General features: G+C 37.4%; 1 protein-coding gene across 6 annotated transcripts in view; it reads right to left on the reverse strand.

Moving 5' to 3' along the window:
• LOC127431841 (histone-lysine N-methyltransferase 2C-like) overlaps nt 1-27,107 on the reverse strand; it is a 257,762-nt gene that overhangs the window by 48,902 nt on the left and 181,753 nt on the right. For 5 of the 6 annotated variants that reach the window (XM_051682432.1, XM_051682434.1, XM_051682435.1 and 2 more), the window contains 9 exons: nt 25,574-25,755; nt 23,874-24,038; nt 22,554-22,663; nt 22,101-22,178; nt 20,757-20,969; nt 12,732-12,860; nt 11,517-11,636; nt 9,808-9,929; nt 5,189-5,378 (listed from right to left, as the gene is read on the reverse strand). In XM_051682432.1, coding sequence (XP_051538392.1) covers nt 5,189-5,378; nt 9,808-9,929; nt 11,517-11,636; nt 12,732-12,860; nt 20,757-20,969; nt 22,101-22,178; nt 22,554-22,663; nt 23,874-24,038; nt 25,574-25,755 — 1,309 coding nt within the window. The remainder of the gene's footprint in view (nt 1-5,188; nt 5,379-9,807; nt 9,930-11,516; nt 11,637-12,731; nt 12,861-20,756; nt 20,970-22,100; nt 22,179-22,553; nt 22,664-23,873; nt 24,039-25,573; nt 25,756-27,107) is intronic. The other variant, XM_051682436.1, reaches the window with a different exon arrangement.

The raw sequence follows: 27,107 nt of genomic DNA on the forward strand, positions 1-27,107 counted from the left end.
CAGCTCACTAGGTTTTAGAAAAGAGCCGTTTTCTTGAGATAAAATTACTCATACAGTGATATAAGATTTTGGACATATCGCCCACCTCTAATGCTACCTGAAATTGCAGTTTTAGACTACTGCTACAGTCAAAGCTTCAGTAGCATTGAACAATGTATAAAGATGCATTTATATTAACATACCAGAAATTACACGCATATTTCAAGAATAAAACTCTATGAAGGGGTTAAATAACAGATTCTGGAGAACAGAGAGAGAAGCTTTGCTCTATGGGAGATGAAAATCTCTAAGGACAAACAAGTGGGCCTGAAAGCCTTCAAATAGCTCTGTGATTGCTCACCAAACGAACACACACAAACCATCTAAACCCTGAGCTGCGACTGTCAGCTTCCTTAACTCCCAGAGAGCTCAGACTGGGAATTCAGAAAAGTGCTGGCAAATTGTTTTTTTTAAACATTTTACGTTGGCTGTGGCCAAGGTCTGCTAGGCTGGGTGTAAATGAGTGCTGACAGAACTGAGTATAAGGAGAAATGGTAAAGAATGAGATGTTTAAACAAGCTCTTCAGCCTTCAAAGCAAAAGTTCACCCAAAATGAAAATTCATTTATGATTTACTCAGCCTAATATACTTGAAAACCAGTATGACTCTTTCTGGGATAAATTTAAAAGAATAAATGAGAAAAATCTTCACTCAGCTTTCTGCCATATAATGAATGTTAATAGTGACTCTGGGCTGTCAAGCTCCCAAAAAGTCACAAAACCACTATAAAAACAATAAACTACTCGTGCAATATATCCTAAGTCTTCTGAAGCCATATGATCACTTTGTGTAATGAAAAGACATAAATTTAGGTTATGCACTCACAATGAGTCACCACAGCAAAAGTCATACAGGCTAGAGTAAATAGTAAAACAATTTCCATTTGTGAATGAACAATTCCTTTAAGAGTATGCAAATCAGGACTGAAACGAACACATAATAAGTACATAGGGGCAAAATTTCAATTGTACGGTGAATCTTTCTTAAGATCCATGAACAAATGTGCAGATGGTCTCTAATGCAGTCTGCTGGAGTTATATTTGCAGGATTGCACAATGCCGTTGGGTTGTGTGTTGCAGTCAGTGTGTGTAAAGGGGAACAGAACGATAATGTGCATTATACCTCCCTGCAGAAATCACTGCAGTCTTGCACAGGAAAATGTGAGATGACAGGTTCGTGTGAAGGAAAAATGTTCATCTTTAAACAAAGAGAGTCAATTCACAGTGGATACAGGAATGTCTTTGGGCAGCACTGCATGTACGTGTGTAAACAATACCTTTCAAAAGTTTGGAAACACATTACATTTTTATGCACGTGAAAGAAAATTATGATTTCATTCACAGAAGATGCTTTAAATTGATCAGGAATTACAGTCAAAACATTTATAATGTTAAAAATGACTTTCTATTTAAATAAATGCTGTATTCTTCAAAAGTTCATCCAAGAATCCGGCACTTACAGCAATGACACCTCAGGCATTCTAGCAGTCAGTTTATTAAGATCTTTAGGTAAAGTTTCATACCATGATCTCTGCAGCACTTTCCAAAGATGTCATTGGCTTGTTTTTTTCTCCCCAATTTAGAATGCCCAATTCCCAAGTCCTCATGGTGGCATAGTGACTCGCCTCTATCCGGGTGATGGAGGATGAATCTCAGTTGCCTCCGCGTTTGAGACCGTCAATCCACGCATCTTATCACGTGGCTTGTTGAGCGCGTTACCGCGGAAACATAGCGCGTGTGGAGGCTTCACGCTATTCCTCGCGGCATCCACACACAACTCACCACGTGCCCCACCGAGAGCGAGAAGGTTAACCCATGTGACTCTACCCACCCTAGCAACCGGCCAATTTGGTTTCTTAGGAGACCTGGCTGGAGTCACTCAGCACACCCTGGATTTGAACTTGCGACTCCAGGGGTCCCAAACTAGCTTTTTTAACAACAGCTCAACACCTCAAACTTTGATTCATCCATCAATAATAATAAATTCTAATCATTTAACACTCAATCTTTTGTTATTTTCATCAGCAGTAGTGATGTTTCGTTCTTGATCGAATTGCTCTCATTCACCTCCATTTATTGTTCACTGATGTTCTCATCCCTGTAAAGACTGACTCTAGCGTGAGCCAATAGCATTTGAGTGTGGGCTGTAAAGGAGCATATCATTGGTTTGACCTAGTGAAGGAATACGGCCCTTCACTGAATGAGCGAGGATCAGGATCTGTTGACCGACTGAAGGAGAGGAGGAGGCATGTCGTTCGTTTACTTCAGTAATCTCGTTCAACAACGAGAGAAAGTGGCTGGATGAATTATAAGTGAAAGTGACTGATCACATTATAATAACATCAGGACGTAATATAATCATTTAAAATTATTTTTAGGCTTATACTTTTGCCTTTTTGTAAAGTCATGCACAGCAGTTCACAAAATGATAGCTATGCTTTGTTGTCATTTGTGGAGAAAATGCTTATGATGCTTAAACCCTCTGCTGAATTCTCAGTAGATTTGTAGATATGAAAGTATAATTAGACTTGTTTTGGTCATGAATGACTCTGTGCTTTATCAATGGTTTAATGACTCACTTAAAAAAACTTCAAAAGACATTTGTTACCACCTACTGGTTAAGGAGTGATTTACAAATACTGTCACATTATGAATCAGTGAAAAAATCTGAATGACAGAAAAACTTAATCTGTAACATTTACTGTTGTAAGAGGTTTTTGTGGTTTTTGATATAACTTTAAACTACAGAAATTGTGAAATGATTGATTTATGCTCTATAATTATGTTAATAAATGGAGGACAAAAAGGAATGATTAACATAAATAGACAGTCACAATAATAGCTTATATGGTTTGTCTGGATTCTTCAAGCGATTTCAGTTATTTTTATAACTTTATAAATGTTTTTCTATAGAAAATGACAATATTCAGAATTAATAGTAGCTGGTTTGCTTAAATGATGTAAAAATACAATTTAAAAAGCAAAACACCATACTTTAAGTGTGCACATCTTATAGTGTCATTGGGGGCTGAGCCCCCCTAAGACTGAGATGTTACAGTCACACCTGGTTTATATTATCTATTTGTATTTATGTTTAGTAAAACTAGTGCAAGTAATTTTCTGCATTTCATTATTTGACAGTTATAACTATAAATATCTGGGCTTCCATAGCCCTTCAAGTGTCAAAATAAACACACACATTACAAGTCCAACATTAATAACCCATCTATAATGATACAAAGGTCATTTTAAGCTATTCCTCCATCGACACATAAATTCAGGTCCAGTGTTGCGGGTTCGTGGACGCACAAACAGCACCTCCTAGGGGAAACACTGCTCTGATGTACTTGTTTTCTGATTGTTGTGCATATGGGCTGTGCATTTCCCTCTCTATCCTGCTCAGATACAGTTTGAATTCTTTCAAGACAATAGTGGAATCGCCTCTCAAAAGAACAATAGACTGATCAATTTATATAGAGATTTATATAGAGTTTTTATAAAGATTTTTTGAAATAAAATTTGTAAAACTGAAATTTGATTTGCAAGTGTAAGGTGACTTGAAATGCATAGGCAAGTGTACACAATACTTTAACAACTGAAAAAAGACACTGTATTGCAATGTTTAAATTTCATGAAGTAGCCCAACCATTTTCAACAAAAAGAAATGTTCCTTGAGTACCAAATTAGCACATTAGATTCAAGCTTTAAAGCTGCATTATGTAAGATTCAGAAACCCTTGTTATTAATGACATCTGTGGCCGTTAAGTGAACTGCAGCCAGCTACCTGTTGCTCGTGCACACACGCTCGCATCGGCCAAAACAATGACGTAACGTACAAAGAGACTGAACGTGATTCACCGGCATCATGCTGACAGATGAGGTAGCATAATTAAAATTACACAGTTATGATTGTTTTACTACAAACTTTTGAGACTAAAATAAAACTGCTTATCAGCTAACAGCACACTGATACACACATACAGCTACATACTACTGAACTATACCAGACAGTTTACTGTTGCACCGTTATGTTGCACTATTGTATGTTTTGTATGTCATATGTTGTACTACGATCAAGAAACCAGCATATTTGCTTAAATTGATCCTGTATACCTGACTTTTAGTATAAAGAGAAGATTATTTGAAAGTTACGAAGCAAGGTAGCTTGCAATTCGTCAGCGTTAGCAGGCAAGATCAAGTTAGCTAAAATTACACAGATCAATCCTTATGGCACTATATCTCACATGCTTTGCAGTTATGTAAGCTTACCTGTCCAATAAGAACGGCAATTCAGGGTCAAACCGAACGAAGGTCCCTCTAGGAATCAAATGCCCTGCCAATGTTCACTGTAGTTTTCGCTCGACCACGATCACGTTCCCGCTTAGCCAGAATGGATTCAGCAGATACATTTTTTTTTGTTTTTTTTGGCTTACTCGGAGTTTGTGTAGGAGTTGGTGTTATGTTTGGAGCTGGACGTTTACTGGATTCCATCTCTAAGATAACGTTACCTAGTGTTGCAGTTTGTTGTCACTGTTGAATAGCGGAAGAGAAGCACTGAGGCATGGCTCTCGGGAGCGCGCGTAAACGTCACATCCTTTGGATTTTCCCGCTCCCATCGCATGAAATTCAGTCTACAGGCTTTAATAGGCAACCTAGGAAGTCCGGGAAGGGACTCATTTTTTTAAGATCTGTTACAAGCCATTCACACATTGGCAAAAAAAAAAAGGTGAATATTACATGAAAAAGGTTACATCACCTTTAAGGATTACATGACACATTATTTTCTTGGAACTTTGACATCACGGGAATTTTTTCTATATTAAAATACATTTAAATATAAAACAGTTATTTCAAAGAGTAATAATAATTTGCAGCATTAATAATGTTTAAGATAGCATTTTTGTGCAATTTAATGCATCTGCAGTGAAGAGGTACATCAATTTCTTAGCGTTTCTTAGTGTAATGTCTTAGTGTTTCCAAACTTTTAAACAGTAGTGTATACACACACACATTATTAAATATTATAAATTATATGACAGACAGACAGACAGACAGACAGACAGACAGACCGACTGACCGACCGACCGACAGATAGATAGGTACATAAATCGATTTTTACAGGAGCAATATTAAAGTATAGCTGAACATACGTAGTGGCCCTGCTTTAGGTGGAACTGGATTTGCTGTGGCACTCAGAAGCGGGTCAGATAACAGGTCCAGAAAGCTGCTGCTCTGTGATTTGTCATCTGTATGCCTAGCTTCTCCCTCAACGAGCCGTGTTTCCAGAGCCGGATTGTTCTGCTTGCTTTTATCCAGCAGTTCTTTCCCAAAGAACGCCTCCTGTAACATCAAAACAAACACTAGTTAATTACACAGCCTCTCGTAACACATCACACGAAAGCCCAAAAGAAGCCACATTTACTGTCACTCCCTCAGCCGCTGTGGTCACTAGTTTTTATTATTATTATATTTTTTATAAACTAATGTCAGGGTAATATAATACAAAGTATAATCAAATAAAGTTACACTAAATCATTTGAATTGAACAATTAAATAAGTTTGCTAGATTTATGCTGCTAAATAAGGTGAAAAGTGTGCAATGATATGATTCCAGGGATTAGATTGGCTTGAATGCGTTTTTGCATAAATCAGTCAGTACGGACTGTGTTATGTCGAAAGTGCTGTAGAGTAATGATTTCCGATTTGTGAACAAATTGATTCTTTAAATGACTTCTATTCAGATGTTTCACATTTTTTTTTTAAATGCATTTTTCTAACTGCGAATCATTCTGCATTTCCATCCACTACATCATAAGCATTATCTTGAGGGATCCCGACTATGTCACGATGGAGCAGCTGAAAGACCTCCTTGCTTCGGTAAGAGTTGTTTTTGCTGTGTTGGAGCAAAATTATATAGTTTTATTAAATGCTGCCAGGAGATGCAGCAGAATGAGTGTAATATCTCATATAATCAAGGCTGAAATAGCTGTTATGCCCATACACGGCGAGCCTCCGTATACCTGTGAGCGCCCGTGTTTAAACCTGTTCTGGCAACTTGTGAGGAGCCACTTTCATGACCAGCTGTGGGTTGAACACTTACGAATGTCAAGGGCTATGTTCGAAGAATTGCTTTGTTGTGAGGTTGAGTGGAAACACGTGTTGTGCACAAATTATCAAAACACTTCATCGCTTTGCAAATAAATTGTTGAACTCTAGAAAATCCACTGAAACTTTTAAGCAAACTTTTTTTATGCACATTTCAAGCATTTCCATTCAGGTTTTCTTAAGCACAAATGTTTAATTAGCATTAAAATGTGACTGCTCTCCACTGTGTTAAAACATTAAAGACCTAATGTGCAGCGATTTAAATCATTGATTCAAGTCATTCCTCTGGTGATGACCTTTAAGTCTAATTTCAGGTTTGACGAGCAGCAGCAGTTAAAGTGACAGCTGTTACAGTTAATGCATCACTGACTCTCAGCGCTGCACATGATGCTCTTTACGAGAGTGGCGTGTTATCTCCGCACATGCTCATTAAAGCCCTGACCACATCACCTCTTTCACCACATCAAACACATTCACTCCGATGTGAAGAAACATCCTGGAAAACCTGGTAATTAAGTAATTAGCAGATGCTTTTATCTCAAGTGATTTACAGTACACTTATAACAGGTTGAGTCCCTATGGAGTAACTTGTGGTAAAAGGAATGTTCCAGGTTTAATGCAAGTTGAACTCAATTTAAATGAGTACATGCATTTGTAGGAATATTTTTCAACTTGAAAATATTGTTACAGTAAGTCACTTACAATGGAAGTAAATGGGGTCCATAAACAGTCTATTAACATTAAAATACACATAGTTTCAAAAGTATACCCAAAAGACTTGAACACTACACATGTGTAGGAGGGAGGAGGGCGGGGCCGGGTCGTGATGCTGCCCCTAATCAGGCTAATCAAGCCCTCGAGAGGCGACCGGAGGCGGCAGTTCCAGGGAGAGAGTGTTACGGGCAGCTGCCCGGCATGTGTTTGTGTTTGTCTTTTTGTTTAAGTTTGTTATTAAACTATTATTTATATTGTTAAGCTGGTTCTCTCCACCTCCTTTCCATTGAACTTCGTTACACTGGTGCCAAAACCCAGGAAGGAGGAGGGATTCGCTGTCGTGCAGTCCTCGCCACTGCAATCCACCCAAAGGAGCAGCCGTGGCCATCCGCCGGGGGACGGAGGAGTTGCTGCCAACTGCCTGGATGCGGAGGAATGGCCGCTGTCCGCGAGAGGAGGGTCTCGATGCCGGCCACCTGGAGCGGTGGAGCCGCTGCCAGGGGCGGAGGAGTTCCCTACCGGCCGCCGAAACGGTGCTGGGCGTTCCGTCCGCCAGGGGTCGGAGGACTCGCTCCAGTCCGCCCGGAGAGGAGCAGCTGTCATCCGCCAGAGGGTGGAGTGGTTGAGGACCGGACGATGCAGTGTCAGAGAACCGGCGAGTAAGTTTTTTTTCTCTCTCTCTCTCTCTCCCGCTGTCGCTCCGTGTTGGCCTATCCCTTTCGTTTTGTTTTTTTTCCCCTCCCCTTGTCACCCTCCCAGGTCCGAAGAGGCGAGGCTGGGAAGGCACGCCCCCCCCGGAAAGGCTCCCCTCCCTGGAAGGAAAGGAGGGAGGAGTGTAGGAGGGCGGGGCCGGGTTGTGATACTGCACACCCGGCCCCTAATCAGGCTAATCAAGCCCTCAAGAGGGATAAAGGCGACCGGAGGCGTCAGTTCCAGGGAGAGAGAGTTACCCGGCATGTGTTTGTGTCTGTGTTTGTCTTTTTGTTTAAGTTTGTTATTAAACTATTATTTATATTGTTAAGCCGGTTCTCGCCGCCTCCTTTCCATTGAACTTAAAACATGGAAGTTAAAACATGGTAACATGAATTAAGTGTGATAAAATTTCTTACAGTGTTGTGTCGTCATGGCAACAAAGTTAACTTCAAAAAGCATGACTAAGAGTAAAAAATTATAACTAAGCAAGCGATTTTCACACACTATACTGTAATAATGTTAATACGTATAAAGCTCAAGTCAAGTGGCTATACTTTTGAAACAATGTGTATTTTAATGTTTAATGACTGGCATTATGTATTGCCATTGTAAGTGGCTTAACCATGTTTTTTTTTTTTTTTTCATGGGATGATTTGAACTTTTTCTTGTAGTAATCAACAATATGCCAACAAATGCTGTTGACTGAACATAACTTGTATTAAACCCAGAATATTCCTTTAACTTCTATGGATAGCATCTGAGTTTATTTCCACAGAAAATCATTTTGACTTATTCCTCAGCTTGCAAAAACAAACACAAATGGGTGACTCTCAAAAAAACCTTACAAGAAAAGGTCCTGGTGCTATGTAGAAAATGAAGCCTATTTTTAAGGCCATTCGTATTTTACATTGTGATTATTTTCATGGCAGTTATATGATGCAGAGATGTCCACGAGTCTTTCATATGAAGTCCGATTCAAGTCTCAAGTCAATAAACATTACATATTTTTTTTATAGAGTATATATATATATATATATATATATATATATATATATATATATATATAATACTCTACTTAAAAATGATAAATGGTCTTTGAAAATCTGGGATACTAATAGGATTCAATTTTAACTTGTAAAAATTTATTTTATTTCATTTTATTTTATGATTTCACAGACTTATCCTGCACTGTTTTTTTTTGTAATAAAGGTGCCACAGTTTTTCTCACATTCTGCTCAACAAGGATCAGAACACGCACAAAAGCAGTGCAGTATGACATATGCAATGCAATGTAATACGATATCATTAGGCATGATTTTGACAAAAACTTGCCAGCTGTTTTAAGTCCACAAAAAAACTGTACACGTGCTGATTGCAAGACGCTAAAATACGGGACAGATCTCTCTCTCTCACACACACAGACAGAGAGAGAGAAAGAGAGGGGGGAGAGGCAGCATATATACTATGAAAACATTGATCAAATGAAGCACTAGGTTTAAACTGACACAACCTCTGGTCGGCGTCAGCGATCATAATGAGCTATGTAGCCACACTACTCAATGTTTGTGACAACACAATATTAGCTAGCTTTGTGTGTTAATTAATGTGACTAACCTTTGAGAATGTGTTCTTCCAGAAGTTTCTGCTTCTGAGTGCACAACCAAATGTAAGCGTGAGCACAAATGGCACGGCGGGTGCCGTCATGTTTCATGAGACTCTTATCACATTTCGGGGTTTATACGGAAATGCATAATCAAATTCTATGATTCTGATCGAAGGTTCTGATCGATCATGACACATGTGAAGCAGATGTAATAAAACCATACAAATAATACACAAATTCTTCCTTTAAGATATTAATAGTTAAGATTAAAAGTCTCGAGTCGTTTTTGAAATATTCACGTCCTTTGTGTACATTCAAGTCTGAAGTCTATTAAAATTCTCCAAAATCCACCAATTCTCATTACCGCAATGCAGTAAATGTAGGCTTCATTTTCTTTATGCAAAATATAATTTAAGATTTTTTTATACTGATTTGGGGTTAAATATGACCAGGACATTTTCTTGACATCTTTCGCAAGAATCGTTCAAATCGTGCTTACAATAGAGGTCAATGGGGTTAGACATTTTGCTGGAATAAATATTAAAATATTCAGTATTTCAAAAGAACAGCCACAAGTCATTATATATGTAAATAAAACATTATATGTTAACATGTAAATGAACACAATTTAAATGAATATTTGTTGATAATGACCTGTAGGTATGAGGGGAAGGCTTCCTCTAGTTTGGTTTTCTTCTTCCTGTATCTCTTCTTGACTTTCTCCAGAGGTTCAGTCAGAGGAGTCTCGTCCACAAGAGTGTCTGGTTCATTCCAACCTGGTAATGAGATTACCAGAACTTTAAAACTGATGCAACAAATCTGTCATTATTTACTCACTCTGATGTTGCTCCAAACTTTAATATATCGGAATAACAACTTACATTTTTATCTATTTCTCACCCAAAGCGATATATTAATTCAAAACATGTGGAATATAGCACACACGTTGTATGGACTACTTTCATCACAGTTTTATAGTGTGTTTTTGTCTTTCTTGGAGCTTGACAGATGTGGTCACTACGAACTGTTGTTGTAAGAAAAAGAGCTGCATGAAGACTCTTTAAAAGATCTTGTTGTGTGTTCCACAAAGAAAAACTAACAGGTTTAGAATGACATGATGATAAATAAAGACATTTACATTTATTAATTTGGCAGATGCTTTTATCCAAAGCGACTTACAAAAGAGGAATAATACATCATAAGTGATTCATCTTAAGGAGACAGTGTTACGAAAAGTGCTGCATTACAAAGTTTCACTAGCATCAGAATAGTAGTATTCAAGACAGACTAGAGCAGAGGTTCTCAACCTTTTTGACTCCAAGGCCCCACACTGTCCAAGACAATATTTGAAGGCCCCCCTCGCCCAAAACTAGACGCATCTGATTAAAATAATTAATCATGGATCATTTCTGATTCTAGAAGTTTCAGAAAGAGTCTGTTTATAATTTGTGGGCATACATCTTCAAGTATTTTTAGCATTTTAATTAAGTTGGATTATTTTAATTATTTTAATATTTTTTATTTTAAATTCATTTTAAGTCATCTTGAGGCCCCCTTTGAAGGGTGCTGAGGCCCCCTAGTGGGTACCGGCCCCGGTTGAGAACCACTGGACTAGAGTGCAACAAAAATAAAAATAAAAATATGGTTATAATACATTAACAGTCATTCTGGAAGTTATATACATTTCACATGCACCAAATACAAAATAACACACATTCAATGTAAATTTTTTGGTATTATGAAAAACAGTTGTAAAGCTACAAGCTTAAAATATATCAGAAACTATAATATATCACAAACAATATATGTATGTTGATCACACATGTAGCCAATCTTCTTGGGTGTAAACACACCCCAGAATAAAAAAAAAGAATCTATACTGGACTCTATTCCATAACCTTTAATGTTTGTGCATCTTATTTGGAAACGTATTTTATAAATAACTTCCATAATATAAGTTTGACTTGTAATGTATTGTATGTTACAAGTTTATGTTATAGCTGTTTATAAGAAGATACTGCTTTTGTAATTTAAAGCAGGCAAAGACCACTTATAATATGATCAAGTCATAAAGTCTTTTGACAGTTTACACTATACAGCACTTATAAGATTAACTTTAAAAACATCTGCTATGTTAAAATTGGATTTTGCTTGTGTTATTATATATTATACTCTAAAGTATTATGAATAGGGAAAGTATTATAATGTATTATAACTGTAGTTATAATTATTTATGAGAAGTTATAACTTATTATAAGGTGTATTATGAGACATTATGAATGCAGTATAATGCATTATAAATATTGGATTCACAGAAAGTGTTACCAACTATTCCTTTAAAACCTGATAAATCCAGAGCCTACCTTCCTGTTTCCCCATAAAGTTCTCTGTTAGTGAGCTTGTGGAGTCTTTCCGACTGAGGGATCGCTTGCCTTTCCCCTGCCCTGCTTTGCTCCTTTGACGCACCATAAAGCCACCAATACCTGAAAGGAAGATGGGGAACCAAAACCTTATTTCAGTTAACACAGTGAAAGCCGTTGGACCTTTAAACTGGGTGATAGATGCAGTCAGGTATTAATTATGTTGGACCCTGACAGTGAAATCTTGGCATTCATCTCCATAATTCAGGATGACGTATGAGCTTTGGGCCAGGAACAGGTGATTCATCTTGGCCCCGCTCCTGGAGGAACCATTTCAGGCAAGTTTATTTCTGGTTTTGCCACATCGACCGAGTCTGACCCAAAAACTTTCCTCCCCACCCCGGCCAACCGTACGGACACAGAGTGATCCAAAAAACACCAAAGAGCACCAAGAGAGACTCGAGAGTTGATTTATGGAGAGCAAATACTGATTCCAGTTTATTGAAATACTGCTGCACTGCCTGCAACATTTCCAGAAGAGGAAGTCAAACAAAAAACTGCAGAGGTTTTAAAGGAATATTTCAGGTTTAATACAAGTTAAGCTAAAGCACCAGCATATGTGGCATAATGTTGATTACCACAAAAGAGAAGGAGGGACGTTCAACATTATGCCACAAATGCTGTCGATTGAGCTTAACTTGTATTGAACACGGAAAATTCCCTTAAAGACAACACATGTCAGATCACAATTCAATAAATTACAAAACAAACACTGCTCCACTAATCCCAAACAAATTTTTGTAGCCACTACATATTCATCTTATTCATGACCCAGTAAAATGATAGTAACAACTGAGTGATGCATGCAAAAGAGGGTCTTTAAGATCAAAATTAATCTAGAGAAGATGCACAGCCTAACCCTGAATTCAGCTGCCAGTGGTGACATTAACAAATAGCAGTGAAAATACTGTACATATATGTCAATGTGTGTTTGCAGAAAAATGAAATGGGCAGCAGTGCTTAAAAAGGACATTTCTTTAAAGCGATTACTTTCTTCTGAGAAAGAATGTTCTTTCCGGAGTTCTCCCCGGCTAGGAGCTTTAAAGAGCAAAGCACTGTGGGATACTATTTGAGGTCCAGAATTTGCAGGCACACTATTTCACAGTTCAGTGATGCTGTCCTTTCCGATAAGTGCACCTTTCTCTCTAGCTCTCTCACCCGGTCTGTACGGCTTCCTCTTCCTCTTCTTGTTGCTGTCACTGCCGTCAGCCCCCTTCAGGTGGTCATCGCTGGGCTTGCGCTCTGGGCTGGAGTCAGATTTCACATCACAGTCCATCAGGTCGCCCTCTGCAATGTGGTCAAACAACACAGAGCATTGTAGATGCTGATTACACCAAACTAAACATGATTATATGGTTGTATTTTGTTATTTGCATTTAGCATTGTTTTTCCCCTCTCTATGTGACCCTATCAGAAGAGACGAGAAATTTTTGAGTTGTGACCCACCAGTTGAGAACCACTGATCTAAATTGCACACAGATGTGTGCCTACAAACACAATAACACAGCTTGCATTACTCACTAGATCATGTGGTTCAAGAAATGACATTAATAATCACCTCTAATAACAATAGAATTCACATCTGTCTGCAGTGCAAAATCACACACAGATATTGAAAGTTGGAGAGATTGAGTGCACTAAAATTACAGCAGAGGATTGTTTTGAGAAATGTCTGGTACAAAATGAAGTCAAACTATTCATTTCCAACAAGGTGCAAGTGAAAGAATGTGCTTAACTTTCAGAAAGTTTTGTTCGTCTGGAGACCAAACTAAAATGAGGCCCGTGATTTTCGCAACCCTGTTACCAAAATTTGGGACATGTCTAAATGCAGTTTTAACAGCATAAATTTGTCATTTTATTATTTTCTAGCAATAAATATAAATAAATAAATAAAACACAAAAATTAAATACAATTATTAAAGCAGCAATATGTAACATTGACAACAAGTGTTTAAAATGGGTACTGCAGTCCAAATTAAAAATATTGGAGAGAGTTTGTCTCCCAGGCCCCCTCCTCCCCAGACTCGTAGCTCATGAGGGTTGTCAGGTTGAGGACACGCAACAGGAACAAGCAAACTGACAATGGCAAGCGACGACCCTTAAACTGTAAGTTGATCAGCTAATGTATACGTTTGCAATGTTTTTATTGTTTGCAAATTATAAACCAGCTCATGTGGATTTTTTACAACTCTGTCAATGTTAGCTAGATGTATTTTCATGGCTGCAGTGCAATGTTTTCCCACTAACTTGTTTCAAATCTGGCAACCCAGGGTGTCGAAATACTATTGGGAAATGGGCATTGGGCGGGATCACACAGGCCAAAACACAAACAGAAATTCCGCCCTGAATGGACATTTCAAAGTAGAATATTCTGGCTGTAGCATCGTTTTCGGAGAAGCCAGTATTTCAATTTATGTTTCCTAAATCTCTGATAACATATGATAATTTTATTCTTTAGTACAGTAAATATATTATATATGGGGGGGGGGGGGGGAGAAATCATCAGAATGGGTAACAGGGTTTCAGATGTATCCAAAATTAAGCTTTCACTTAGTAGGGGCTAGCTATTTAGTATCAAATGTTGATTTGTAGTCACTGATAAACATATATTTCCCATAATTTAAAGAAAATTATTGTTTGATAATTTTTCTTACAAGAACTTGGTTATACTAGTTTACACTAGTAAAACAATAATTCTTGATTTATGAAATGTCATTACAGTTGTGGTCAAAAATATTGGCACCCTTGGTAAATATGAGCAAAGGTGGCTGTGAAAAATATGTCTTTGTTTATCCTTTTGATCTTTCATTCAAAATATTAACAAAAATCTAATGTTTAATTGAAGTAAACCAAAGGGGGGAAAACCTCTCATAATTAAACGTTTTTTTCTCCAAAACTCGTTTGCCACAATTATTGGCACCCCTAGACATTCTTATGAGTAAAATATATCTGAAGTATATTCCCATTCATATTTTACATTTTTAGTACACCTGGGTGACTAGGAGCATGAAATTGTTCAGCTTTGACTTCCTGTTTCACAGGGGTATAAATACGTATGTGGTAACACACAGGCCAAATTCCCTTAATCATCTATCACAATGGGTTAGACTAAAGAATAAAGTTATGATGTGCGGCAAAATGTTGTTGAGCATCACAAAATGGTAAATGGCTATAAGAAAATAGCTAAAGCATTAAAAATACACATTTCCACCATCAGGGCAATAGTTAAGAAGTTCCAATCAACTGGATTTGTTAAGAATCGACCTGAAAGAGGAAGCGTGTCTATATTGTCTCCAAGCACGGTGAGGAGGATGGTTCCAGTGGCCAAAAATTCTCCAAGAATCACAGCTGGAGAATTGCAGAAATGAGTTGGGTCTTGGGGTCAGAATGTCACCAAAACTACAATCAGACATCACCTACATCACAACAAGTTGTTTGGGAGGGTTTCATGAAAAAAGCCTCTTCTCTCATCCAACAACAAATTCAAGCATCTTCAGTTTGCCAGACACTACTGGAACTTCAAATGGGACCGGGTTCTATGGTCAAATAAAACAAAAATAGAGCTTTTTGGCAGAAAACACCAGAGATGGGTTTGGCGCACACAGAGAGGTAGCCATATGGAAAAGTACCTCATGGCCACGGTTAAATATGGTGGTGGATCTTTAACATTGTGGGGCAGTTTTTATGCCAAATGTCCTGGACATCTTGTTTGGATACATGGCATAATGGACTCCATCAAATACCAACAGATAAAAAAAAAAATCACACCCTGACTGCCTCAGCCAGAAAGCTTAAAATGGACCCTGGTTGGATCTTCCAACAAGACAATGATCCAAAACACACATCAAAATCAACACAAAAATGGTTCACTGACCACAAAATTAATGTTCTGCCATGGCCATCCCAGTCTCCTGACCTGAACCCCATAGAAAACCTATGGGCTTAACTGAAGAGGAGACCTCAGAATTTGTAGGATCTGGAGAGATTCTGTATGGAGGAATGGTCTCAGATCCCTTGCCATTTGTTCTCCAACCTCATTATGCATTATAGGATTATCTTGGCAAAGGGAGGTTGCACAAAGTATTGAATAAAATGGTGCCAATAATTGTGCCACACATATATTTGACAAAAATATTAGTTTTATTTATTTATTTTTTTGTTCTGTTATAAAACTTGTGTTGTGTTTGCAATTGTTTGATATCCATTAGAGGATCTATTTTTGTGAATATTTTGAATGAAAGATCAAAAGGATAAACAATACATTCTTTGCTCATATTTACCAAGGGTAAAAACCTGCACAAACAGGAATACCTACTCTTGATATCAAAAATTTAATTTCAACTAGTAAAACACTGAATTACTGATATCTATAACTGTATTTTTACTAGTAGAATTTCACTATGAACTTTTTACTAGTAAACAATATATATTTTGATGCAGCTTTTTTTTTGTTTTGATAATTGCATTGTTACTAGTACAAATGTCAATTTCTGTGATCAACTACTGAATTATAATTTAGATTCAGTATTTCAGATATCTGAAAATAGATTTCAGATCTCATTAAATTGAAGAGTAATTAAAGATAAGACTTTATTACTAGTTACACCAACATTACAGATATCTGAATCTACATTGCCACTAGTAAAATACAAATTATAGTACAGATATCAAATATTAGCATTTCAACTAAGTTGTTATTCAACTGATGTTATCAGGAATGGACATTTGCACTAGTAACAATATAATTAATGATATATATATATATACACACATACAGTTATGTAGTAAGTACATAACTGATATGCATTTAAAATTTGAAGTAGTAAGAAATGTATATATATATATATATATATATATATATATCTGTAATTGTGTTTTGTACAGGATTTAATGACAGATCATTTTGAAATTCTACTTGTGAAAATGTAGTAATATCAGTAATCATGTTTTTTACTAGTAAAAACTGCTGCTGCTACCACCAAAAATAAACATTTTGATAAAGGGTATTTCCGTAATAATGTCATTTTTTATCATACAAATTACCATTTTGACTAGTGCAAATGTAACTACTGATAAAATGTTTTGCATGTTTTACAAGTAGTAATTCCATTTCTGATCTCAACTATTGAAAACTTAATTGTAGATATCAATCATTCATATCCTGCACATGAATAAATGTCAAAAGGGTCTGCGATACGTCACTTCCTGAGTGTCATAATTTTATGAAATGTTGAACTCTTTAACAGAAAATAAAAAATGCTGTAAAAGGGTTAGGACACAGTTAAATATTATGCTTTTAATTAATAAGCTGAAAAATTAATTCAATACCAATTCAACAGATTGTCAAAATTCTATTGAATGATATTAATAGCTGGATACTATCAAAAAGGCCTCTGAGATGGGACAGCCCAAAATAACTACTTTTCATAACATGTTATTATAAGGTTAGGTAACAGTTTATCTAACATATCTAATAGTTTTCTCTATAAAGCACATGGAATTTGTACCTTTCTTGCAATAAAAGTACTAATGGGACATCAATTTGGAAATGTGGAATGCTCTAGCAGTGATTTGGTGGTTAATGTGCGTTCTAATGCTGTTAAATACAAAAACATCCAGCTGTCTTATCACAACACAAAACAAACTATTCAGGGTGACTGAAGAACTCAATGGAGTGTTGTGCTTCTGTCTGGCAGTGAAGGGGTTCAATTTCTGGCCCCGTTCCTCCACATTCCTCCCAGTCTCGCGCCCTGATGGAGGGGTCGAGCATTAATTCAGTTAGAGCAGCCCAGCCTCTCACCACTCAAATGCCAAGGCAGGTATAATGTGCTGACTGCTGTTTCCTTCTCTCTCCAATTCAAATTCATTATGGCTCACCTTCCTCTCTCTCTCCCTCTACAATCCCTCTACTCTGCTGTCTACATTTTCAACAATGGCTCTATTCTGCCATTCTCTCTGTCACTGTTATGATCAGCTGTCACCACCAAATCACCATTACTGTCAAAGTCAAGTGTCATATGATAATGTCAAAGCTGAAGACTTTAACAACGAAATTAGTTTAAGAAATAGTCTAGTTTTTTCTCCAATGGATGACGCTGATACATATAAAGAAGAATGGCCAAAATAATGCCACAGAATTCCATTTAAAGGTGCAGTTTTTTTATGTTAAAACACTTTTTACTACGCCAGATTAAAATGCAGAGTCAGTTATGAATAAGCTATTTGTAGGGTTATTTTACTTAAGTGTAATCACTGTGGTGCTATCAAAATGTTGCTCTATTTGTTTGATTAGCCCACTGCAACATTGGCTCTACCAATGGTGTGAGTTTGGGGTGGGACTATCGGTTTAGCCAACCAATGGAAGATGGGAGAGTGTTCAGGAAAACTGTTTGAAAACGATAACTTTTCCAATTCCATTTGGTGACGCTTGTGGTGCAGAAATTACTTCACTTAATGTTCACAAATGAAACATTTCTTACAACTGACCCTTCGCTAAGCCCTGCCTGGAAAGCGTTTCTGACCAATCCTATTTTAGCGACTGTTGTCGTCTGCCATTTCTCTAAATAGTGCTTGTTTTTCTCCAACGAGTCTATGGGAGAAATGTGTGTTGGAGTAGTTTTATGCAGAATTTTATAGAAATTATCAAAAAACAAAACAAAACAAAAAAAAATTATGTTGCTGGGTCACATGTAATAGTGTTTTTTTCATCCTTTATTCCCAAATCTTTAAATAAATCTCGAGAAGGGCATGTTATGGATTAAACTGTGTCAGTCCTCATTCCAAAATGAACATGTTTAACATCAGCAATGATACAAATGAAAGCTAATAACAACGTTAATTTATATATCGATTCAGGTTATAGTAGAGGCGATAGTAAATAAGCCAGTGTGTTATGAGATGTTATGAGCAGTTCTGTTTACTTAGACCATGGGTCAGCAACCTTTTTGACATAGAGTGCCATTTTTTATTTTCCTGGTGAACGGCTGTGCCGAACTACTGGGTTGAAAATCTCAAGGATTAACAGTGATGTTCTGAAAGCAAAAAGAAACAAATGGAATACGGAATGTAGGCTGTCATCCGCACAGCCTGACCAAAGCAAAGCAGGCGCGTTTACTCCAAAAGTGATGCACTGCCGGCTCGTGATGCGTGAATGGTTTGCACGCGCTGCAAGAGTCTGTTGGGTAAACTGCAGTCTCGTCACATTTTAACTTTTAGTCTAGCCTCTCATTCAGCTCGTGAAAACACGCTATGTGATCATGAGGTAGATTGGGATGCAGGTGCGAATTTATAGAAATAAAATAGTCTACTCCTCTCTTGCCATTGCTGGCGTGCCAGTGATTACCCCCCTACGTGGCGATGCTGGCATGCATGCCATAGGTTGCCGACCCTTGACTTAGACTAATGTGTGTAATCACCATCAAATGACACATTTGTCTTTTAAAGTGACAGTGATAATCGTTTGCCTCAATTCTGATTCACTGTCTCCACAGTTTTTAATCAAATTACTGAGAAAGTTAACAAGTTCTTTTACAAAAAACCTCAGATAAATATGCTTTAAAATATCACTGTTCATTCCAGCTCACGTAAGAATTATTAATTTTTTTAACTGCGCTGTTCACGGCAATCTCCCCATGGGAGAAGTTTCATTCCTATAGAGAGTTCTGCAAAGCTTGTCAGAGCGAGCTACGGTAACCAAGCGGGCAGAGCTTGGCGAAGGATCAGTTGCAGAATATGTATTAGGGCAGTTGACATATGACAAGTCCATTAATATTTTTATTTTAGGTTTTAGGTCCAAAACGTTTAGGTTTTAGGTAAAAAATTACATATATGTATAATGGAATGTTAGTAACACTATTTTATGGACCAGAAATTAGAGAATAATTAATGACTAATAAAGGTTGTCATCTGTACAATGCTATTGTACTAATAAATATAATGAAAATGTAAATATATATAGATACACATACACCGATAAGCCACAACATTAAAACCACCTGCCTAATATTGTGTAGGTCCCCCTCGTGCCCCCAAAACAGCGCCAACCTGCATCTCAGAATAACATTCTGAATGTGATATTCTTCTCACCACAATTGTACAGAGCGGTTATCTGAGTTACCATAGACTTTGTCAGTTTGAACCAGTCTAGCCATTCTTTGTTGACCTCTCTCATCAACAAGGTGTTTCCGTCCACAGAACTGCCGCTCACTGGATGTTTTTTGTTTTTGGCACCATTCAGAGTAAATTCTAAATTTTAAATGTCCTGTGCTGTGACATTTTCAAAAATACAAATATTACATGTTGTCAATTAATATGAGGTCATGAATATAACGGTAAATATATAACAACACATAAACTACCCATTGTCCATTGACAGGGCTAGTGGAATAATTTTCTGTTGTTCGGGTAACGGTCAGTCGGCTAAGGAACGTCGCCTTGTTGTACCAACACAAAGAGGCACCAAAACACTTTCCCGGACTTTCGGCTTCATCGTACCACATTGGTGGAAGGACCTTCTCAACTCCATCCGTGAAGCTGACTCACTCTCTGTCTTCAAAAAAAACGACTAAAAACACATCTTTTCCATGAGCACTTAACCAGTCATTAAATCAAAAATAAATAAATATTTTTTTTTTTTTTTTTAATTCTGTTGCACTTTATTCTGTTTTGAATACTATTATGATGCTAGTGAAACTTTGTAATACAGCACTTTTCATACCACTGTCTCCTAAGAAGATTCGCTTATGTTTTCCTCTTTTGTAAGTCGCTTTGGATAAAAGCGTCTGCCAAATGAATAAATGTAAATGTAAGCGAAGTTAACGGATTCAGATTATGACAACCTCAGTCAACAGTTACTTTCATTGTACGAAAAAAATATGTAATGAAAGTGAATGGTGACTGATGTTGTCATTCTGCCTTACATCTGTGTTTCACAGAAGAAAGTCATACAGAACTGGAGCATTAATGATGATCATTTTCATTTTTGGGTGGTTAGGACACGGTGTGACTCTGGCTGCCTGTAGCCTCTATGTTTCTGTTTAATTTTTCAAATACTTTGTTTAAAAAAATAAGGCTGGGCATAGAAAGTTATACGGGATTGGAACCACATGAGGGTGCCTTAATGATGGTAATTTTCATTTTTTGGGTGAAATAACCCTTTAAGCACAAACCCACAAGTCTGTTTACCCCTGCTGTCGTCCATGTCTCCGTCTCTGAAGAGCTCAGTCTGTGGGTCGGGGGGCGTCTGCAGTACAGCCACACTGTTCTGATTAATGATCTTCAACTTGAGTTTGGGTTTGGGTCGTCTGCGGCGGGCCGTCTGCACACAGAGACTCTGCAGCTGACACAAGCCTGATTCAGTGAGACACACTCCGTCCTGTGTGTATGTCCTCTGGAAGTCTGACACAGCACAGCACACACACAGCGTTAATGGCTGCAAGAGTCCCTCCAAACTTATATCTGTCACTAAGGGCGTAGATTTGGTGGGGGAGGGGTTTGCAGCATGTAGCATCTTCATATATCCACTGATCATGGTATAAATATTTAGGGGGGTGGGTTGATTATTGGTTTGATTACGCCCATGTCTGTCACTGTAGTTTCATAAGCAACTACTGTAGGATTGGGCAAAACTCAGAATTAAGAATTGGTTCCCTTTGGTGAAATTTTTATTGAATTGTCCACGACCCACAGGATGATGATTTGGGATTTTTTAATTGGAATGACATGAAGAGGATTTCACTGAATTAAAATAAATTCAACAGTGACAAAAAAGGCCATGCAGCACCACAAAATGTCTTGTTTTCAGATAACTTAATACAAATCTAAACTGACATAAAAATGGGAATCTACATTTAAAATAAATTGTGTATATAATTATATACACTTTCTACATTATAATTACAATTATATTACATAAAAATAAATACAAAATGCATTATATTTCTAACATTACATACATATTATATTAATATACTTCAACTATATAATATATTGTGTACATTAGAGCATTCTGGGAAATTAAGTGCTCTTCCACCAGGGTCCATAAAATGAAAGTGAATGTATTATATGTAATGAAATACAGATATAGATTAAACAAAACATTCTAGTATAGGGGTATATAGTAGTTAAAGGATTAGTTCACCCAAAAATGAAAATTCAGTCATTGTTTACTCAGCCCTGTGTAGTCTCATGGAATAATTTATTAGACTTCTGAATTATACTTTTGCATTCTTTTAAAGCTCTAAACTGCCATTATATGACATCACAGAGCACAACATTTTTTCACAATTTCTCCCTTTGTGTTAAGAAAAAGAAAGAAAATCACATAAGATTATAACAACACGGGTGAGTAAACAATGACTGAATTTTCCTTTTTGGGTGAACTAATCCTTTAAAGACACCTAAAATAAAGTGAGCCCTGAATTTCAATGTGAAAGGCATTCTCAATTCAATTCTACGCACAACCCTGTGAGCATCATAACAACTCCATGGAAATAAAATCCTTTAGTGCGAAAAATAAATCATAAATACCGTTTTCCTTGACTTTTGTTAGAATCTTTGCCACTAAAGGAGGTTCGCTGATGTCTGTGAGCTGTGCCACTGTGCCAACTGTAACACAATGAGAAGGAAATTGGACTGATAAATGGTTATCCTTTACACATATTCACAGTCATTTAAGTAGTTATGTATTGATAAGCGGACAGTTTGGACCTATTAAAGGCAGATTAGATTTACTGCCACTTGATGCACATGAACAGGTTGCAGCTCGATTTCATATTCAGGCCATCTGCTTTTTAATGAAGCACATTTAGCTGGAACAAAGTTTAATTGACCAAAACACTCTTGTGCCCATCTGTTACAGAAAACACATCTCATATAAAACTCAACTTATTACAACTCAATTTCTGAAATGCTTTCGCAAGAGTTTACACTCAGGGTCTTTTAACGCTAGATTTGGGTAATGCATGCAATTTCAAGTCTTACCTGGTGTGGACATGGGGTGCAGTCTACATAGGGAGCAGTCAAAGCCATCATCGGCTGCGTTCTCCACCTCTTCTTCAGAGTTCAGGCCCTGACATATGGCATGAACCCACCTGCATGCCAAACCATATCAAAAACATCATGAATGAGCTACAATCACAAGCAGTCAGTCAATGAAAACCAGTCACAAAAGAAATAAATATTACGATGTTTTTACACTTAAATATTCTACCATCAACACCTGCATTTAGGTAGTTGACAAGTCCTGCGGGCAGTGTTAGAAAATAACTTTAACATTATATCTTCCCCCTGGATTTGATTTTCAGGGTCATTTTTCTCAGGGTGACCTTTATGATGGGATATATTTTCTAACCACTTAAAAAAAATAACTGTCTCATCCATTTATGTCAAATATTTCAATTTAATCAATTAATTCATATAAATTCTTCAGATCGAGAATGTATTACCTCTTACCGAAAAGCCCCCCAAAAACTTCGGTTTTGATGCGAATACACAGGCGGCTGGCACATACGCACTACGTCTGCTATGAGATACCAGACTTTTTATCTTTAAGAGTTTAAACACAAAGATGTCTTTATATTCCCTCAAACTTAAGTTACACAAATGTTTTTACATTCGTCTCCTGTTGAGTGGCGATTACATCATCTTCTAGCACTTCTTCGTGACACAACGGCTCAACTGTAAGTGTTGCTATCTTGTGGAACCACTAATTAGTGCAAATAATTCCAGCCGCACGCGCATACTGCTCGTTCAGAGTATGCTCGGTTAGAAAAATCATGCTGCATGTGTTTAGTGCTCAAGCACTCTGCTCGATTTTGCATTACGGGTCATGCACGTTTGCCTGAAGTATAGCATTTAAGAAATAAATTAACATCAACTCATATAGTATGCCATAATATGTATAACTAGGACTATAATGGCATATAAAGAACTATATCAGATGTTACAAATGAAATACAGAAGAGTTCATTAAGAGGGCTTTTTTTTTTTTATCTTGCACAATTATTAGGTATGCAGCTTTTATGAGCTCATATTAGTTGACAAGAGTACATGGGATAATTCATTTGTCACACCACATGACCATTTAAAACAGTTATTTAAATGGTTAAAAACGTTACAAGAACTAAGAGAGATTAATCTGAACCTAAAATCTTCATGTTGTTAAATACAATGGATCCATGGATACAATGTGTCAACTACCCATTTATGTACTGTATGTATTTATGTGTACTGCTGTATTATTTCCCAAGATGCCCTTTCATTTTGCCGCAATAGTATTCAGCGTGATTGAGTGCCGCCCACCTGTCACACTGCTGGCACTGTAAGATGAGCTCTTCCTCTCTGTAGCTGCGTGCACACACCGGACACACAGCGAGACTTGCGCATGGGCCGCACTGCGTGTAGTTATTCTGCCACTCACAGCGCAGGCCGGGCGACGTTGATCCACACTGAGTACACAACACACACCTGAAGGAGAAAAAATCCTGTTACACATTGATATATACACGTGTTTGAGAGTAACTAACTAAAAGTAACGGCGCTAAGAACATAAATGTGTTTTAGTAACATGTAATTAGCTTAGTGGTTTTCAAAACAGCATAGCTTTTTCCAAAACATAGTGGAGTAACCAGACAAATGTTACACTGTGTATATTTTTTTTCACATTGTATTGAACTGACGGTTAATGCTAAGTCTCTGCATAATTTAGTTTATTTTGATTTTGAATTCAATGTTTCTCAGTTATGTAAATTTGGTTTTTATTGGTTGTATTTAGTGTAGGGTTGTCGATTTAATGCGTTAATTCAGTGTGATTAACTGTACAAAATATAGTGGTTAAAAAAAATGAACACAATTAATCATGTCCCCGGACCGTAGTAAGGAATATTCCTTATATCTGAGCAATTCAAGCTTGGAGTACCACCTGAATTCTCCAGGGGGCAGTAAGCGAAACTCACTGTATAGGCAACGTGCAGCTTATACAGAGAACAAACCACACTTACCGAGGGCAGACAACACAAGAACACGTTCTTGCGTTGAAACACAGCTTGATGGAGCGCAAATCCGAACGCAGCTATCTCAAAGACGTTTTTCTAAGTTTCAAACTTCATTTAAGTTGATACAGCGACCAAAATCGGTACGTTTATGAGGTGATGCAACCGAGACGCTCTCAAAGCATCCATCTGACACAGGTGTACATTGACGTGTCCTTTGACAAGACGTCTAAGCAAATATTTATGTATGTGATTAATTCGATTAATCTGTATACCATTTTAATCGACTGACAGCCCTAATTTTGTGTAAATTGATCCGTTAAAGTTTAATGCTTTCAACTTAATTGACATCTATTTTGTTTTTGTGCCAGATACTGTGCTAATTGCAAAAATACTTTACAGCATCTGATAGTATCTTTTAGTGTAACTAACAACTTTTCCAAAGAGCAGTTTGACTTTATCTATACTTTAAATGATGAATAGACTGTAGCTTCTCCAAAAATGATATATTCACAGTTGATCCTGAAAGCACACACACATTTAAATCATAAACGTCTTGATCCATTGATTCACATGTATGTTGTGGGCTTTGTCAATAGACACACCTCATGTTTGTATGTGGCTTAACATTGTCTATGCTGCCCTAAAAATAAATATTTCAATGGCTTCAATCCAAGTAAAGCTCTGACTGAATGAAGCACAATGCAACACAAACCCAGCTTTGTTTGAAAGGGGATTACATGTGACATTACAGCAAATATGTGGGAAATCCCTTTCCATCTAGTTTGAAAACAGCTGCTAAAGATCAAGAGAATTTTGAGACACCTAACAAAGAGTTTGTGTGTTGCATGTGTGTGTTTATGCAAGTATGTGTGTGTACTAGCTATACTTTAAATCAGACAACATTTTCCTTTGGGGACATTTGGCGTGTCTTCAGTTGTAAAAACAATACATAAATGAAGTTAATAATGTTTTTTATGTGTGTTTTGTTGTATGTGTTTGTATACATACCACTTGCACTTCCAGCTTTCTTTAGGTACATTCTGCAGCGGTGGGTCAAGGCAGTACGTGTGATAGCTGATATCACAGTCATCACACAGCAGTAAACGTCCGGGATCAGTGGCCTGCCCGCACGCCTCACACACCGTACACTCCAGACAGCGCCATCCCTTACTCAACACCACCTTAGTGATCTGAAACGCACACACAGCTGAGGTCAGAGGTCACGGCTCAGACAGCGAAGGGTAAGGGAAGGTTGTTTATTGAGCAGGAATTAATCCAGAGGGATCAGAGCAACAATGAGAACACGCGTGTGCAGTGAGACATCTCTTGGCTTAGAGGTATTTGTCAGGATCTGTTGGTATTTACAGATCAATTTATGTGGGAGGTGATGAATCAATCAAACAGCAGCGGCCTTGACTGAAACACTCGCACAACCAGCTGCTCCGCGTTTATATTCCACTGGGGAAACTGACCGTTTGACCAATATCAATCTAAAGGGCATATACTGTATCGACTGGCAATTTGAACATGATTCTCTCATTCATGAAGTAAAAATACCTTGTCAGTGCACAAATTTAAAGCAACTATAAGTGAGTTCTGCGCCACTAGTGGCAGAGCAGAATTGGAAAAACAATGATAGTTTCCAAACAGGTTTTCCAAACACTCCCCTCATCTTCCATTTCTCAGCCAAACAGGTAGTCTCGCCCCAACCTCAGACAATAGAGCACAACAGTCTGGTTCCAGAATTAAAAATCCCATTCATTTTTACCGAAGTGTAATTGTTTTTTTATTGATTATTTATAATCCTTTAAAGACATACTTATCGTAAGCACTGAGGTAGTTAATCGATAGTGTGTGCTTCTGCTGAGACCATCAGTCTATGTAATTTTAAATTAATTTTTTACAAATTGTGTTTAATAGCAGTATTCCTGGTGAAGAACTCCACTATCCATGATCCTGAGGGGAAATTATCCACAAATCAGAGAAGTGCAGCCAACAAAGCATGCCAAAAGAGCTCTGCAGCGACCGCCCACTCCCATGACGCACTGTGAATTAGAGGTCAACCGATAGTGGGTTTTGTCGATACAATTAACCAAAGTTTGTTTATTTTTATGGATTTACAGAATGATGAAATATTTCGTATTATTTCCTTACTATGAGTCACAGACATTGAGGTTTAGTGTGCAACCAAAATCCCAATAATAACCAGAAAAAATAAAGATTTGGAGCATATCGCTGGACTTTTAATTTATACAGTATATACAATATATATATCAGTACTGTTGAAGTTAACGCGTTAATAATGCCTTAATGCAAAATTTGTTTAATGCCACACATTTTTTTTAAACGCCGTTAACGTGTAATATGACCCTTTTAATACACTGTACTTCATGAGAAGTGAGTCAATTCGCACAAACGCCACTAATGTCACATGCACTGACCGTCGGGAAAACAGATGGTGGGACACATTATGCTGATACCAGCGCCAATCATTTTATCAATGTAGCACAGCAGTAGAACATGCCCGCAAAAGCACTGACAG

Source organism: Myxocyprinus asiaticus, chromosome 41 (assembly GCF_019703515.2).
Source record: "Myxocyprinus asiaticus isolate MX2 ecotype Aquarium Trade chromosome 41, UBuf_Myxa_2, whole genome shotgun sequence".
In the NCBI taxonomy this organism is placed as follows: domain Eukaryota; kingdom Metazoa; phylum Chordata; class Actinopteri; order Cypriniformes; family Catostomidae; genus Myxocyprinus; species Myxocyprinus asiaticus.